This window comes from Canis lupus, chromosome 6, assembly GCF_011100685.1.
Source record: "Canis lupus familiaris isolate Mischka breed German Shepherd chromosome 6, alternate assembly UU_Cfam_GSD_1.0, whole genome shotgun sequence".
NCBI classification, from domain to species: domain Eukaryota; kingdom Metazoa; phylum Chordata; class Mammalia; order Carnivora; family Canidae; genus Canis; species Canis lupus.
This window is the reverse complement of record NC_049227.1, coordinates 21,978,565-21,994,370: the sequence shown is the minus strand read 5'-3', so window position 1 is coordinate 21,994,370 and position 15,806 is coordinate 21,978,565. Positions and strand designations below refer to the sequence as shown.

Below are 15,806 nucleotides of genomic sequence, written 5' to 3'. Positions count from 1 at the left end.
GCCGCCGGTGGTGTGCCCTGATGACAGCGGGCTGGGTTTTCTTTGGGCCGCTAAGTGAGGCTGAAGTACCCACCGGGAGGTCCAGAGAAGCAGGCGTGGCCCTCTCTGTGTGTGTCCCTCGATCCCGCTGCCGGCCGCTCTCCAAGGACACGGCAGGCGCCGGCTCATCCCGCCTGCGCCTCCCAGGGGCTGACGTCTCCATTTAGGGAGCGCTCCTGAAGCTAATGGGCAGTGACAGCTCCATTTGAAAAACACGGAAACACTTAGGGAGGCTGTGATCGGCCAGCCCCGTAAGCTGCTTATTAGCAGGAAAATCACGCTCCCGCTGTATTGTGCCCCCTTGGTTAACCCCTGCGTTGGCAGCTCCTCCCTGCTATCTCACTTAAAGATTTCATTGTTCTCCGAGGCAGTGGGGGGGCTGGGGGGGAGGGCTCAAAGCTGCCAGAAGCTGTTTCCGTCTCCTCTCACAGCCTCTGGGGAGGCCCCAGCAGAGCTGCAGCCTTCTGGTGTGCACAGCAAATGGATGGTTTTTAAAGACAAACGGCCCCTGAAGATTCCACGTCTCGGTTCACACGCTTCCCGCATGGGCTGGTTTGGGTCCCGGCACCCAAGCCAAAGAGGAACAGGTGCAGGTGAGCCTTATCCCGTGCTCGCCCCCAGCCCCGTGGCCCCGTCCACCTGCTCTCCGCTCCAGATGACCACAGCCAGCTCCTATGTTCCCCGGGGCCTCGGCCATCCGCCTAGCTGCCGCCGCTCTTCAGTCCCCACACCCTCGCACCCCCACTGGACACTCAGGCTTATCAAACAGGACAGCAAGTGCCCGATTGCCTCCTGAAGGCGCTCTAGCCCGAGTGCCCCACTCGCCCCGAGATCAGGAGCAAGGTTGTAGGGTCACCGGCAGGTCCTCTCTTCCTGGAATACCCACTTCTGACCCATCAGCAAATCCTGCCACCCCCCCCCCCACTCCAGATGCACTTTTCTATCTCCCCCAAGGGCACCTGCCTCCGAGGTGCCATCCTCTCTCACCTCCCGGCTGACCCCCCTGCCTCTCGTCCTTCCATCAGTTTTGTACCAGCGCCAACGACCGTAGGGAAACATGAGTCAAGAGTGCCTCGGGTGCTCAGAACCCTCCAGGCCTTCTCACCAGGCAGAGATGGAAAGCGTCTGCCCTCCCTCGGCCAGCAAGGCCCTCCATCCAGCCCCTGGCCCTCTTTCTCACCGTGTCACCCCTCTGCCTCATGGTCACCGCTCTGGCCACCCTGGCCTCCCTTGGCTGTCTAATGACTCTGCCCAGCGAGCATGCCTGTCTCTGGGCCTTTGCAAATGCACTTCCCTCTGCCTGGAATGCTTTTCCTCCAGACACTCAGATGGCTCCCTCCCTCCCTTCACGGAGGGCTTGCTCAAAGCTCATCTCCTAAGAGCTATCACTTTATCGAAAATGGCATTCTCTTCACCCTGTATCACTGGCCTCACTTTATTTTTCTTAATACCATTTGCCTTCTCCGTCTGGCATTAAGACACAACCATGTACATTTGCAGTCCCACTTCTGTTTCTGTGTCTGTTGCCTTTCTTCCCCAGTAGAATACAAATTCCACGAGGCATAGATTTTTGTATAATTTACTCTTATAATAGGACCTGGTACATAGTAGATACTTACTAAATCTTTTTTTTTTTTAAGATTTTATTTATTTATTCATGAAAGACACAGAGAGAGGCAGAGACACAGGCAGAGGGAGAAGAAGCAGGCTCCATGCAGGGAGCCTGATGTGGGACTCGATCCCAGGACTCCAGGATCATGCCCTGGGCCGAAGGCAGGCACTAAACCACTGAGTCACCCAGGTGTCCTCACTAAATCTTTCTTGAATGAAAAAAAAAAAAAAAAGACGCATAAACAATGAAAGAACCTGGACAGTGATTCTGACCACACTGTATTGAGGGTCCATCGTTCCGTGAGCAAAAATTGTCTTCCAAATACCCACCATTTGCTTCAACGTGGATGGAACTGGAGGGTATTATGCTGAGTGAAGTAAGTCAGTCGGAGAAGGACAAACATTATATGTTCTCATTCATTTGGGGAATATAAATAATAGTGAAAGGGAATATAAGGGAAGGGAGAAGAAATGTGTGGGAAATATCAGAAAGGGAGACAGAACGTAAAGACTGCTAACTCTGGGAAACGAACTAGGGGTGGTAGAAGGGGAGAAGGGCGGGGGGTGGGAGTGAATGGGTGACGGGCACTGGGGTTTATTCTGTATGTTACTAAATTGAACACCAATAAAAAATAAATTAAAAAACAAAAAAACAAAAAAAAATTGTCTTCCACCAGCCAGCAGAGCAGACTGCCAAGTCTTGAGTATATGGTGGGCAGGTGCAGGGGGAGGGGGGCCACTTCTCATTTTCTGAGATCTGAAGCAAAGATACCAACATGGCTGAAAAGAATTTAGCTTGGGATAGCAAATATGTTTCTCCACGTCAGACACGAGTCTTTAAAAAATGTAAAGTTGTTTCTTCAATATTTAAAAAACTTGGGATGCCAGGGTAGCACAGCGATAAGCATCTGCCTTTGGCTCAGGGTATGATCCTGGAGTTCCAGGATCAAGTCCTGCATCGGGCTCCCTGCATGGAGCCTGCTTCTCCCTCTGCCTGTATCTCTGCCTCTGTGGATATGTGTGTGCATATCTCTCATGAATAAATAAATAAAAATCTTAAAATAAAAATTAAAAAAACAAAATTTTTTTTTTAATTTAAACTTAAACATCCTGAAAACACCCTGTCTTTGGGAGCATACACAGTCTGCAGGGAAAACAAGAATCAAATCATGCTTACAGCTAGGATGCCTTGACACTTCACTTGGTTCCAGGCACCGGGCCAGTCACACACATGATGTCCTGCAGCCTCGTGGGCTCCCTTCTGCCCCAGTGGGAACAGAGCAGGAGTTCTGAGGCCTCTGGGCACTGAGTCTCATGCACACACACACACACCCCCTCCCATACCTGTGCTTCCCTTGACCCTGGGCCTTGAAGGAGCAAAAGGGGGAGTGTGTGCTCCTTGACTTTCTCAACTTAACTTCCCTCTGCCCATGACTCAGGCTCGGTGGCAGCTCTTCACCTTCTCATCTGCCTCCCCCCAGCTGCCAAGTGTGGTGGCCCATTTTCCACAAATCCCCTGCTTGACCCCTCAGAGATATTTCAGCTCCAAAAGCGCCCCTCTCCCTGGGGATTCCCTCAGTCCCCAGCCTGTCTGGCCGTGTCCCCTCCTGGGTCTCCTCTTCCCGCCCTCTCAGTTTTAGGGGCAGTTTTCTCACTGGCAGTTGGAAATCAGATCCCCATCTCCTGGGGTGGTTATGTGAAGCCAAAAGGTAATGTATGCGAAACTCTGAGCCAATTGCCTGAAAACTGCTCTGCAGTTTTTATTACTACTACTATTATTATTATTATTATTATTATTATTATTATTATTATTATTATCTTTCTTCCACTTCCCATGTTCTGTCCTTAATTTTTTTTTCAAGACCTCTCTCCTGAGCTCCAGAATCTGTTCTTCTGATGCCCTCAGGTCATCTCCCGGAACCTCTCTGGTCCCTCAAAGTCATTGCGTCCAAACAGAAATAGCCATCTTACTGAATTTTCCCACTTTCTCTGTCTCAGGGGTTGATGCAACCACATTCTCACTGTCCTTCAAACCAGAGACCTCTTCATCCCCATCCTTGACTCCTCCTCCCTCCCCTCCCAGCCCCACCTCACTTGGTACTGTACTCCTTAGCCTAGGAACCATCCATATAGAATGGAGCCAGGAGTGTGGACTCATGTCAGAGGGACCTGGCTCACGTTGCAGCTCATGCAGTGGCTGTGTGGCCTTGAACAATTGACATCATCTCCCTGGCCTTGGTGTCTTCATTGATCCAGTGGGAATAATGCCCCCTTCATTGGGTCATGGGGAGGATTAAAGAAGATCACGTAGGTAGAGCATTCTAGGGTGCCTGACTTATAGCAAATGCATAATGAACATTAGCTGTCATAACTACTAGTACTACTTACTGCTCTATTATTAGCTTGTGGTTACCTGCTGTAGACACAGTGTTTCAAATATTTAGCTCTCGTACAAATGTTTCCTGGTGAAGAACAAAGAATGTCATATTTAGTGACTGAGTGTCTCTTCTTATTGGGTAAGAACTAGTGTGTGCGTGTGTGTACACCTGCATACATGTGCACGTGTGCGAACACACATTCGTTTCAACTCTGCCTCAGACCAAGACCTTTTCATAAATACAGACCCCAGGATGGGTGAAAAATGATGACAGTTTCCTCTCTAGACTCCAACTGCCCCACCAAGCACTGGCTTGTGTTTCAACCCACACCCTCCGTTCCCATTTGGAGAGAGAATGGCTGGGTTTGTCTGCGGGTACCTTGTGATTAGAGGTCAAGGACTTACCCAGCTAACCAGGGCCTCATGGTCAGCCAGCCATTGCAGGCACCAGAGCCAAGTCTTGGGATCTATCTCCACTGACTAGAGTTTGTAAACTCTTGGATCTCTGGAGCTGGAAACGTCTGATGTTCCTGACTGGCAGCCAGAGGACAGCGCTTGAGGGATCCACTGCTAAATATTGGGATCTCCCAGGTGATGTATTAACTGGCTCATCACTTTGTATCTGGCGCCCCATGAAACATCGCTGGTACCTTAATCCCATCTCTTTCAACAGGTGGGCTTGGCTGACTCCTTGGGATTGGGGGTCGGGGGTGGAGGGACATGCCACATGCCACCAGCCCCACCATCTCATGCCTTTGCCATGCAGCTCCTGACTGCCCAGAGGACTCCAGGGGCAGCTCATGAGCCCTAGAAACTGAAGGTCGGGAGTCCAAGGTCATGTACCAAAGGTCATGAAAATTTTGCATTTTATGTTGCTCTCATTACTGATCATTGAAACAACCTCTCTGAGGCAGTGGAGCAAGCCACGCCTCGTTTTGTTTGGTTCTGTTTTGTTTGGGTTTTTTTGTTTGTTTGTTTTCTTTCTTTCTTTTTTTTTTTTTTTTCCACCTACCACAAGTTCTTTTCTCCCCCTCTCATAGTGTGGGCGAAATGCTGAAAACTTCGACCGGTTTTTCACTCGTCATCCACCAGTCCTAACACCTCCCGACCAGGAAGTCATCAGGAATATTGACCAGTCAGAATTCGAAGGATTTTCCTTTGTTAACTCTGAATTTTTAAAACCTGAAGTCAAGAGCTAAGTAGATGTGTAGACCTCCGTCCTTCATTTCTGTCATTCAAGCTCAACGGCCGTTGTGGTGACATCTTTTCTTTCATTGCCACGTCGCATCCATGTTTTATTTGCTGATGAGACTAGAGTGACCATGTTTCAGAAACCAAATGTCCTCGGGTAGTTTGGAGCATCTCTATGAGATGGGATGATGCAGGTGGCACGTCGAAAAAGGCTGCTGCGTAATCAACACATTAGCAAAGTCCTCTTACCATTGATTTTTCCAAGCACGTCAGCTCCGCGGACCCAGTCGGGACAGAAAATGCCTGCTTTCTCTCCCTCTGTTCCATTTCACATGCTTTTCCAACGCCAAGCATCCGGTCTAGATTGTTCTACCAAAAGAATGGATCACTGGATGCTCGCAGTATTCTCTCCCTTCTGGACGGGGAGCGTGGCTTCATTCCAAGTGCATGGTTGCTTTGAGGTACAGGGGATTCCTCTATTAGGCCTGTTTGGAGGCCCCATGAGCTGTGCAAAGCACAGGCTAAAAATAACATTGTATTCTGTTGTTTTTTAGACTCAAAGTTAAGGAGATTATCTCAGCCCTTTTAAAATGCCAAGAGTGTGCTTTTAGACAGTCTCAATCTAAAAGTACCTCCAGAGGTCAGTCAAAAGGCAAACCAGCTGGGGCGCCACCTCCATGCTGTCATTTCTGATACCCTGTGTCCCTGATCGCCTTCATCCTCCAACTCCTTGCAAAGGGCATTTGGCATCACTCCCTGAAAAGACATGGTCACTCTAGCAAGGTCCCAGGGGACCATGGTTTTACATTACATTTCAAGTTTATTTGCTTTGGGGTTTTATTTCTGTTGTTGTTCAGATGCAAAAAAGAAAAAAAAACTCACTTTGTTACACATGCTTTGAAATATGTGTCCAAATGTTATTAACCACGGTCACCTGCTTTGATTTGTCAAGAAGGCGGCTCTGGAGCCTAGCAGACCCATACCCGTGCAGATGGGATTTGCCTAGGTTTGTTGCTGCCTTGGGAAAGCTAATTAAGCGTTCTGAGAAAGACACCATTTCTTGAAACATAGACGGTTGTATTCTTCACTTTGATGTTGTTTTGCAAGATGTTTGTGGAAATGTCCATTTGTATCTGGATATTTGTTATGTGCCATTTTTTTTCTAGCATCGAGATACAATAAAAAAAAAAATGAAAGAAAGAAAGAAGAAATGCTATTGCAAGAAAAACGGCTCTCTTTGAAAAATATGGACCCAAACTGCCAAGCGGGGCTCCTGAGGCTTCAGGACAGAAAGGAACTAAACCCAGAGCTTAACCTCAGACCCCCGGCTCTACCAGTCCAAGAGGCTGGGGACCGTTCAGGGACTCCTGGCAGCCTGTAATGGGATGGGATGAGCTGGCCGGGGCTTCCAATGATATCGGAGGTCAAGGCCAGAGTCACGTTTAGGGCCAGCTAGCAGCATAGCTGTGGCTCTTGATTTTCTTATCAAAATCACCACTCCTCCCAGCTTGGAATAAATATTCTTTCATGCGAGCAGGTCTGTGAGCCCCCAGAAGCCAAGGAAACCCCTTGGGTGGAAGAAATCCTGTTTCTGCCTGAGCTGATGAGGATGGCAGGTGGTTCCCCATCCTTGCCTACTGTCTCATTCTATTCCCAGGCAGCTCTACAGAGAATTATTATCAGAAGTCGAGTGATCTCCAGAAGCACCAGGGTTTCTAAGACACCATCAGGAGAACTTTACAGACTTGACAAATGTCCTTGAAGGAACACTTCTCATCTTTAAGAAACCCGAGATTTGGATTTGCACATAGGCAGGGGGTCCTGGCTCACTCCTGTCTGCCCTCTGCTTCTCCTTGCTGCAGGCTGTAGGACTGTCCTGCTGCTGCCATGGTGGTAGCCATGTAAGCCCCATGTGGGGCAAACCCCAAGTCCCAGCTGACAAGCTCAGAAAGTTAGAGAAGGAGTTAAATCGGGACAGAACCCTCCTCCCTCATTTTATTGTTGGAAAATTGGCATCTGGAGAGAGGAAGTGACTTGCCCACGGTCAGCCAGCTGGGGTACAAACCCAGGTTCTCTGACTAAGTTCAGGCCTGTTTCTGCTCTATAGCTGACATCTCTGAGCCATGCCCACCAACAGGCAAGTTATTTGAGATCCTTTGTCTGGCTTTTGGGTTACCAGGTCTTTCCTTGTACATGCTCTCAGGATGATAAAAACCATATAGAAGCATTGGGCCATTGACAGATTATTTGAGACAAGGTTAGAGAACAATGTAAGATAGGTAGGTAGATAGCTAGACATAGATAGATAGATGATAGATAGATAGATAGATAGATAGATAGATAGATAGATGATAGATAGGTAGATAGATGGTAGATAAAATATATTGTATATACACTGCACATTTTCCAAATTTCTGTCATTATTTTTCCAAAAGTTGAATTGTTTGCAGAAAGAAGTACTCAAGCCAAAGTCTCCGTTCTCCTAACACACCTTGCTGAGGGTTGCCCAGTGAAGGCTTCTGTGGAAGTGAGGGATCGTTGGTCAGAGTTCCTGCAATTTCCTTTTCTATCACCATTCTAAGTCCAAAGGAGACCAAGAAACAGAGCTTAGAGAATATGTAACCTCCGGGCAACACTTTGCAAGTTTATCCAGGAAGAAAGATTTTTCACTTCCTGTGCAGTCATTCACATATTCCACTCCCCATTCATTCATCCAGGAAGCATTCATTGAGAACCAGCTATGTGCCAGGCTCTCTGCTGGGTGGCAGGAGCACAGTGGGGGAGATGCTATCCAGGAGGGCAGCCATTAAACAAGTATTTAAAAGCATAATGTGATCTAGAGATAACCAGTTTCTGAGTTAGTCAGAGGAGGCTTCTTACAAGAAAGCAGAAGTCATCACAGGGCTTCAGGGCTCCTTTCTCTCTGCCGACCACAGTTTGAGGCTGAAAGAGGAAATGCAGCAGTGCCCTCACCCAAATTTCTGTAATAATCCTAAAATACAGTGGGTGGGGAAGGACAGGGGCTAGATGGTAGCTGAGGTGGGTTTCCTTCTGGAAGGCCAAAGGCCCAGTCTCCATGCTCAAAAAGACCATAGAATCACCAAGATTTGAGCAGAGACAGATACTCATGGGGGTGGGGGTGGGGATTGGTTTTACAGCTCATTTCCAGGTCCTGAATCTCATGTCTTAGTGAGAGTTTTCTACCCAGATTCCTGCAGGCATTATCCTTTCCAGCTCTCAGGGAGAAGCCATCCTGCCAGCACACTGCCCCCAGCTTGACACCGCCTGGTTCTTCTAGATGAGACAGGCTGAGATTTTCCAAAAGAACTTAAATTAGGGAAGAATTCTAAAAAAGGAAATTGAATAAGAAAATCTGAAGAAACCTAAACACAGTGCATGTTAGCCATAGCTAATTGTCTATCAGGGTCCAAGAATCCCTCTTGGCATTTCTTACACTACTCATGAACCTGCTCCTCTTCTAAGAAAGGGTAGGACCGCGGTCATAATGACCTTGGGGAATCAATAGGAGGCCAGTGGAATTAATAACCCTACTTGGCTGAGTGATATTCTGCTTATGTGGCTTCAGATGCTATCAACCCAAAAAAGAATGGTCTCAACAGAGAGGCCTATCCTCTCCTGCCTTCTAAAGGTAAAATTCTGGGGTACTTCCTAGGAGGATCAGCCCACAGGATGAAATCCGTTATGGCAGGTTCTATTTGGACCGTGTGGCTGTTTGAAACACGAGACCTCACCAGCACAGCAGATGCGGAAGAGCTTTGACAACTGGGGGTGGTGGTTAAGGGAACCTCCAGGGATGCCCAGAGGCAGGGAAGGCCAGATGGGGTCAATGTTCCTCGGGGGAGATCTGAAAGGCGGCAACTGCCGGTCTTCCAGCCCCAAATCTACGGGGGCGGGGGGAGCGCACAGAACCCCACAGCTCTCAGACCTCGAAGGGGCCTAACAATCCAGTCTCTGCTGGGCCTTAGAATGGACAGAGGCTGATGTGAACGACCCATAGAATCAACAGGAACAATTTCATTGCTTCACTACAGAGTGGGGTCTCTGTCTGGCTCGAGGACGAGAGGCTCATCTTTAGTCAAGTCTTCCTTCATTGACTGATTCATTCACTTAACAAATAGTTATGGACAACCTACAGGGTGCCAAGCATTATTTCTGGCAGTAGAAATACAGTAGTGAGGAAACAGGCACGGACCCTCCCCGCCTGGAGAGAGGCAGTAAATAAGACAGTGTCTGATAGTAAGTAGGTGCCATGAAGACAATTAAAAGGATGCTAAGGTATGACTTGTAGGGTCCAGAGTGCGGGTGATACTAAAGGAAGGGGTGATGTTCAAGCTTCTCTCTGAACACAGTCTGTGCCTGGGACAGGACAGGACAGGCTGACAGCGGGCAGGACAAAATGCGGTAGAATGAGCGGGGCGCAGCAGGAGATGGCCCAGCATCTAGAAAACAGCTCCATCCGCATCTTGAGCCCACTGCAGGTCTGGCGACGCTTACTGAAGTGTGTTCCTTATCACCCCCCACTCCTCACTCCCACACCCCAACACATACAACACAATTAAGTGGCAACTCCATAGGGACATTCTACCTATCTCAGGGAGCAGCCTGAAAGAAGGCATTCTCGTGGGAGGCATTTGGCAAAGGGGAACGAGCCCAGCAGTGAGAAGCCCTAATAGTTGGCTCCCATTAGGAGCTGAACTAAAGCATGGATGGCAACTGACTGGACTCCAACGAATCAGTCAGTTCTCACTGAGCCTCCCCTCTTTACCATCTGAGCCAGCACTGGCTTCAGCGAGGCAAACCCAAGCATGCTCCTCAGCTCCCCTGCAATAGAGGTCCCCCACCCCCACCCCAAGTCAGAGGGACTGAGATGAGCCCTAATTAAGAACAGCGTGGTCAGGTAAAGATCACTCCCCCACTCTGCAACCTTGGGCAAGTCACTGTATCTTCCTGCACCTGTTTTCTCCGAGGGGGTAGGGGAGGACTCTCCAGCTCCTCCTGCCCTCAGGTGGGTGGTGAGGATGGGAAAGAACGAGAGCCTGCAGGACCCTGAGCAGGTGAGAACATCATACAGATGTGAGGTGTTTTTATTAGTCCACAATTGGACATTCCCTCGAAAAGACTGACCCAAATTGTAATTAGTAACCTGGGATTAATGCCTCCCATCCCCACACCAAAAAAAAAAAAAAAAAAGAAAAGAAAAGGAAGAAATGTCGGGCTAACCAGGAGAAGAAAATTTTTGTTTTTGTTTTTGTTTTTTTTTTAATTTTTTATTGGTGTTCAATTTACTAACATACAGAATAACCCCCAATTTTTGTTTGTTTTAAGGCTGCCCTGACTGACCTTACTTTAAGCTTTGGGTTTTGTTTCTTCTAGCTTGTTGACTAGATACATGCAATGCTGTAACCGTCCTTGTAGAGAGCCTGTGGCTGACAAAGACCCAAATTCTAGTCTGAGGGTGGATTTCTGAGCATCCCTTCAAAGCCTGGCTTGCACCAGGGGACATGGGGTGGACAGTGGTCAGCTCCTCTCATCATCAGGCAGCGATCTGATGTCCCGACATGCCAATCACTCCACCTTCTTGGCAACTGAGAGGTTTGCGCCACCGTTCTCCTTTTTTAAGGAAAAAAAAAAAAAAAGGCCTCCTCGCCATAGGGGTCACTGTTGGATGATTTTCTCCTGGACGCTCTCTCCCATGACAAATTCTATGACATGTTACATGGTAGGAAGTAGTTTCCAGTTCAATTCATCTCAAAGCCAAAGAAAACAGAACACACACACATTACACACATTCTCCACTTTATGACAATCCTTAAAGCAACTCAACGTTTCCTTTCCTTCCTTAGGCCATCTCCACCCAGTTTTCTCTCCTGAAGCCAACATACAATGTGAAGTGAAAGGCAGGGGATAGTATGCGCAACGCACCTGCTAAATAACTCAGCACAGGGCTCTTTCTGACTCTGCCCATGAGATGTCATCGGCTTCCCACTAACTGGCAGGTGTGGGTCGTGTTTCCTTCGTATGCTGTGTTAATGTGTTTGCTTTCCATTTGGCAGAGAGACAAGCGAGACACCTCCAACTTCGACAAGGAGTTCACCAGACAGCCTGTGGAACTCACGCCTACTGATAAACTCTTCATCATGAACTTGGACCAAAATGAATTTGCTGGCTTCTCCTATACTAACCCAGAGTTTGTCATTAACGTGTAGGTGAATGCAGACTCCATTGTCGAGCCTGGAGTGTTAAGACTTCAGGCCACGTGTATGTATCAATTCTAGTCTTCCAGGATCCATGGTGCATATGCTGGCATTCAATATGTGGAGGGCTTGTCCTAGAGGGCTTTTCTTTGTATGTGTAGCTTGCTAGTTTGTTTTCTACATTTGAAAATGTTTAGTTTTAGAGTAAGCGCTTTATCCAATTATAGAGGTACAATTTTCCAAACTTCCAGAAACTCATCAAAAGAACAGACGATGTCAAAACTACTGTGTCTGATACCAAAATGCTTCAGTATTTGTAATTTTTAAAGTCAGAAGCTGATGTTCCTGGTAAATGTTTTTACAGTTATTCTATCATATCTTCTCTGAATGCTAAGCATGACTGGTATTTTTAAAAATTGTGAGTAAGCTTTGCAGTTACTGTGAACTATTGTCTCTTGGAGGAAATTTTTTGTTTAAGAATTGATATGATTAAACTGAGTTAATATATGCAAACTCTCTTGTTAACATGTCTGCTTTTAAATAGGCCCTGGGACAGGGGTTATAAACCGGGGAGCCATAGGCTGATGCGGCTAGCAGATGAGCTTTGTTTCACATACACATAATTTTATTTCATTGTCAACATTAAAAAATGGGATATTTCATATAAATTCTGGGGCCTTCAGATTCACTTGAAAAAATAATTGGAAGAGGGCTAGCAGCCCTGAGCCTGGTTCCCTTGTGGAAATAATTCAACCAAACTGAGAAATGGCTGTCTCCTTTAAAAGCAATGTGGGCCCTCCCTCCTCCATCAGTCTCCACCATGCCCTGTCGTCTTACGCTCTCTAGCCACTTCCCTGGTTGCTGTAGATTTGAGGCTGAAACCTCTGCCATTTGCAAATCACAGACTTAATGACCTCAATATTTTCCTCTGCCCAGAATCAGGGTTTCTGCTCAGTGATCCGTTCAGTGTGGTTTGTGTGTATTAAATCCTTATGCACAAAGCTCATAACAAAGATTTCATTTCCGGGGCACCTGGGTGGCTCAGTGGTTGAGCATCTGCCTGGGCTCAGGTCGTGATCCCGGGGTCCTGGGATCGAGTCCCACATCGGGCTCCCCATGGGGAGCTTGCTTCTCCCTCTGCCTATGTCTCTGCCTCTCTGTGTGTCTCTCGTGAAGAAATAAAATATTAAAAAAAAAAAAAGATTTCATTTCCACCTATAACAAAAGTCAGCAAGGAAGTTGCTGTCAGTACAAAGAGAAAACCTTTTTTTTTTTGAAAAATTTTTTATTTATTTAAGAAGGCACAGAGGGAAAGGAGAGAGAAACTCAAGCAGATGCCATACAGAGCATGGAGCCTGAAGTGGGGCTCGATCACACAGCCCCAAGATCACAACCTGAACTGAAACCAAGAGTCAGACACTTAACCAACTGTGCCACACAGATGCCCTGAGAAGAACACTTTTCTGTGGTCTATGAGGATGTCACTATTTGTAAATCCACTTACTTTTTACTATTTTCTCCTAATTTGACATCTGCAAAAAAAAAAGAAAGAAAGAAGCTTATGCCCTTTTCTCCACCACCATACTTGCTCAGGGAGGCCAGAATAGGAGGAAAATAAAATGAAACTCGGCATGATAAGGAGCCCCACTCTCTGAGATCAGAGTGGCACATTAATGAATCACTGGGTGTCAGCCTGATAACTTCTCTGAATGAAATCATGCTTCTATTTTCTTTTTGAAAGATGTACTAATCCAATCTATGGCACATGCCTTTGTAGCTGCTAATGCCAGTGGGTAGCACAAAAGAGCAAACCTGTCACACCAAGTACGTTGTGACTCCACAGAGTTTATTCATCTCCTGCCTCTTTGGAAAATGCCCACTAAATGGAGCAGCGGACAGATGCAGTGAATCCACTGATCCTAGGGCATTCTTTGCAGAATTTTAGAAACTCTGCCGGTTAAAATTGGGGAAAGCCAACTTAAAGTGAAGGAAGAAACTGTGTGTTCTGTGCATCACATTTAGAAAACAAAAATAAGCGGCTTTCTATAGACCTTTGATGACATGTTCCATTTAAGATGACAATATAAAAGAGCTTGCTATTGCCACTTCTGATTTTTCCCCGTCTCATGCCAGCCCCTCATATTTTCTGCCTCTGCTGGATATAAACTCATCTTTCCTTTCCTAGGTATTGAGCACTGCTCTGGGCCAGGCACAATTCTCGGTGCTGAGGATATAGAGACCAAACAAGACAGCCCAGGACTTTTTTTTTTTTTTTTAAGATTTTATTTATTTGAGAGAGAGAGAGTGCATGCAAGCACAAGTGGGTGGAGGAGGCAGAGGGAGAAGCAGACACTGCCCACGCCCTCCCCGCCTGGCTGAGCAGGGAGCCCAAATCCTGCTGGGACCCTGGGATCACAACCTGAGCCACAGACAGACACCAACTGAGCCACCCAGACACACCCAGCCCAGGACTTTCTACTAACAAGAACAAGAAGACGCAGAAGTCCCCGCCTCTCACCTTCCTAGGATCATGTCCAGCAAGAAATGAGTGGGAGCTCCTATAAAACTCCTGAAGTTTGCTCTCATTGGCTCAGCCTGGTCATGTGCACACTCTTGACCTGAGCTCTACTTCTGGGGTGGAGCTGGGAGGTTGCAAAGGGACGTTAATGGGCCAAACCTAAGTTGTATTAGTTATCTATTCCTGTATAACGAGTTGCTCCCAAACTTTGAAATAACCAATATGTATCACCTCTCGATGTCTGCAGGCAAGAAAGCTAGGTGTTGCTTACCTGGCATCACCCTTCTCCTGAAGTTACAGGCAAGCTGTCGGCCAGGGTTGCAGTAACCTGAAGGATTAACTTGGGAGGAGATGGGATTCACTTCTAAGCTTACTCACATGGCGGTTGGCAACTTCAGTTCCTCACCAGTCAGACATCCCCAGAGAACTGTCTGGACATTGCAACTGGCTTCCCCCACTGCAAATGATTCAAGGGCCCAATCTGGAAGCCATCTAATCTCAGAAGCCACTGCCCATCACACTGCTGTTTTTTATGCTTTAAGAAGCAAGTCAATAAATCCAGCCCACACTCCAGGCAAAGGCCTTACACAAGGTGAGAATCCCCAGAGGTGGGGGCCCCGGGGTGTCATCGCAGAGACTACCGACCACATATATCATGAGCTACACTTCTAGAGCAATGGGTAGAGAGCCACCTGAACCATGTGAACTGAGAATGAGCAAGGAATTTCCCTGAATAAAAATTGGAAGCTGTTCTTGGAACAAGGGGGATGTATATGCTCAGGAAGCAAACCCTAATTGTGGATTCTCTGCAGATGGGAATTTTGATCTGCCCCAAAGATCCCTTAAGTTTAGTAAGTCTGAGAAACAAGCCACTATTGACAAGTAATTCAAGGAGAGACTCAGCTGGCATTGCCCTTGGTTCACAAAGGTCCCCATTGTTTCATTGCCAAGCTCACTACCAAAGGCAAGGACCTGACTTTGACCTGATGAATTGTAGTCCTTCACCTTCAGAGATTCAGTCTTCACCAAGTTGAGTTGGTGGGAACATACACATGATAAAGAGTCTACGCCAATTGTCCAATACTGAGCAACAAACCATCTCAAAACTTAGTGTCTTAAAACTAGCCACGTATTCTGTGTTTAATGGTGGTTTTTCTGGTCTGACCACCCCAGTGTCTCTTTGATGGTCTTGCTTGTATATATTCAGTCAGATGGAGGGTCAGCTGGTGACTAGATCGTGTAGGATGGTGTTTGACAGCATCACTGGTCTACAAGAAGTTAAGTTATTTTTGCTGTCTTGGCTCTCCATGTTCTCATATGTTCCAGTTAGAACATAGGCTTCTTCATATGGCAGTTTTGAAGACTCCAAAGAATAGTGATGGGAAGCAAACTCCAGTGACAAGCACTTTTCAAGCCTCTGCTTATGTCAGGTTCACTCTTTTCCTATAAGCCAAATTCAAGGGGTGGAGAATTAGATTCCAGTTCTGGATGGGAGGCACTATAAAAACACATTATAAAAGTTAATGGACATAGGGATAGAATAATCCATAACCAATTTTGTGTCTACTACCCAGTCCCTTCACGGAACCATTCGTGAGCTTAGGGAGCATCAGAAAAATAAGGTAGATGGGAAAGAAATTTCCAGGAAACTACCTGGGCTTCCCCCCATGGTCTGGCCACATGGCATGGCCCACCAGAAGTCGGTCCTACTTGTCTCTCCAATCTCAAAGACATGGTGCCAGAGTTCAGGCTTGTCAATTGAATAGTCAGAGCCAACTTGAGAGCTGATGGCATAGGCTTTTTAAACCAATGAGGACAAAGTTCTGAAATCCTCAGATGTTATTTCTGCCATGGT

The 15,806-nt window shown here is 47.0% G+C and overlaps 1 protein-coding gene across 2 annotated transcripts in view; it reads left to right on the top strand.

The window, feature by feature from the left end:
* Nucleotides 1-11,946, top strand: part of PRKCB (protein kinase C beta) — a 325,651-nt gene extending 313,705 nt beyond the window's left edge. Inside the window, exon 17 of one of the 2 annotated variants that reach the window (XM_038540028.1) lies at nt 11,293-11,946. In XM_038540028.1, the coding sequence (XP_038395956.1) occupies nt 11,293-11,445 (153 nt within the window). In that variant the 3' untranslated portion in view covers nt 11,446-11,946. Of the gene's footprint in view, nt 1-5,067 lie in introns of both variants that reach the window. The other variant, XM_038540027.1, reaches the window with a different exon arrangement.
* Nucleotides 11,947-15,806: the final 3,860 nt, after the last annotated feature.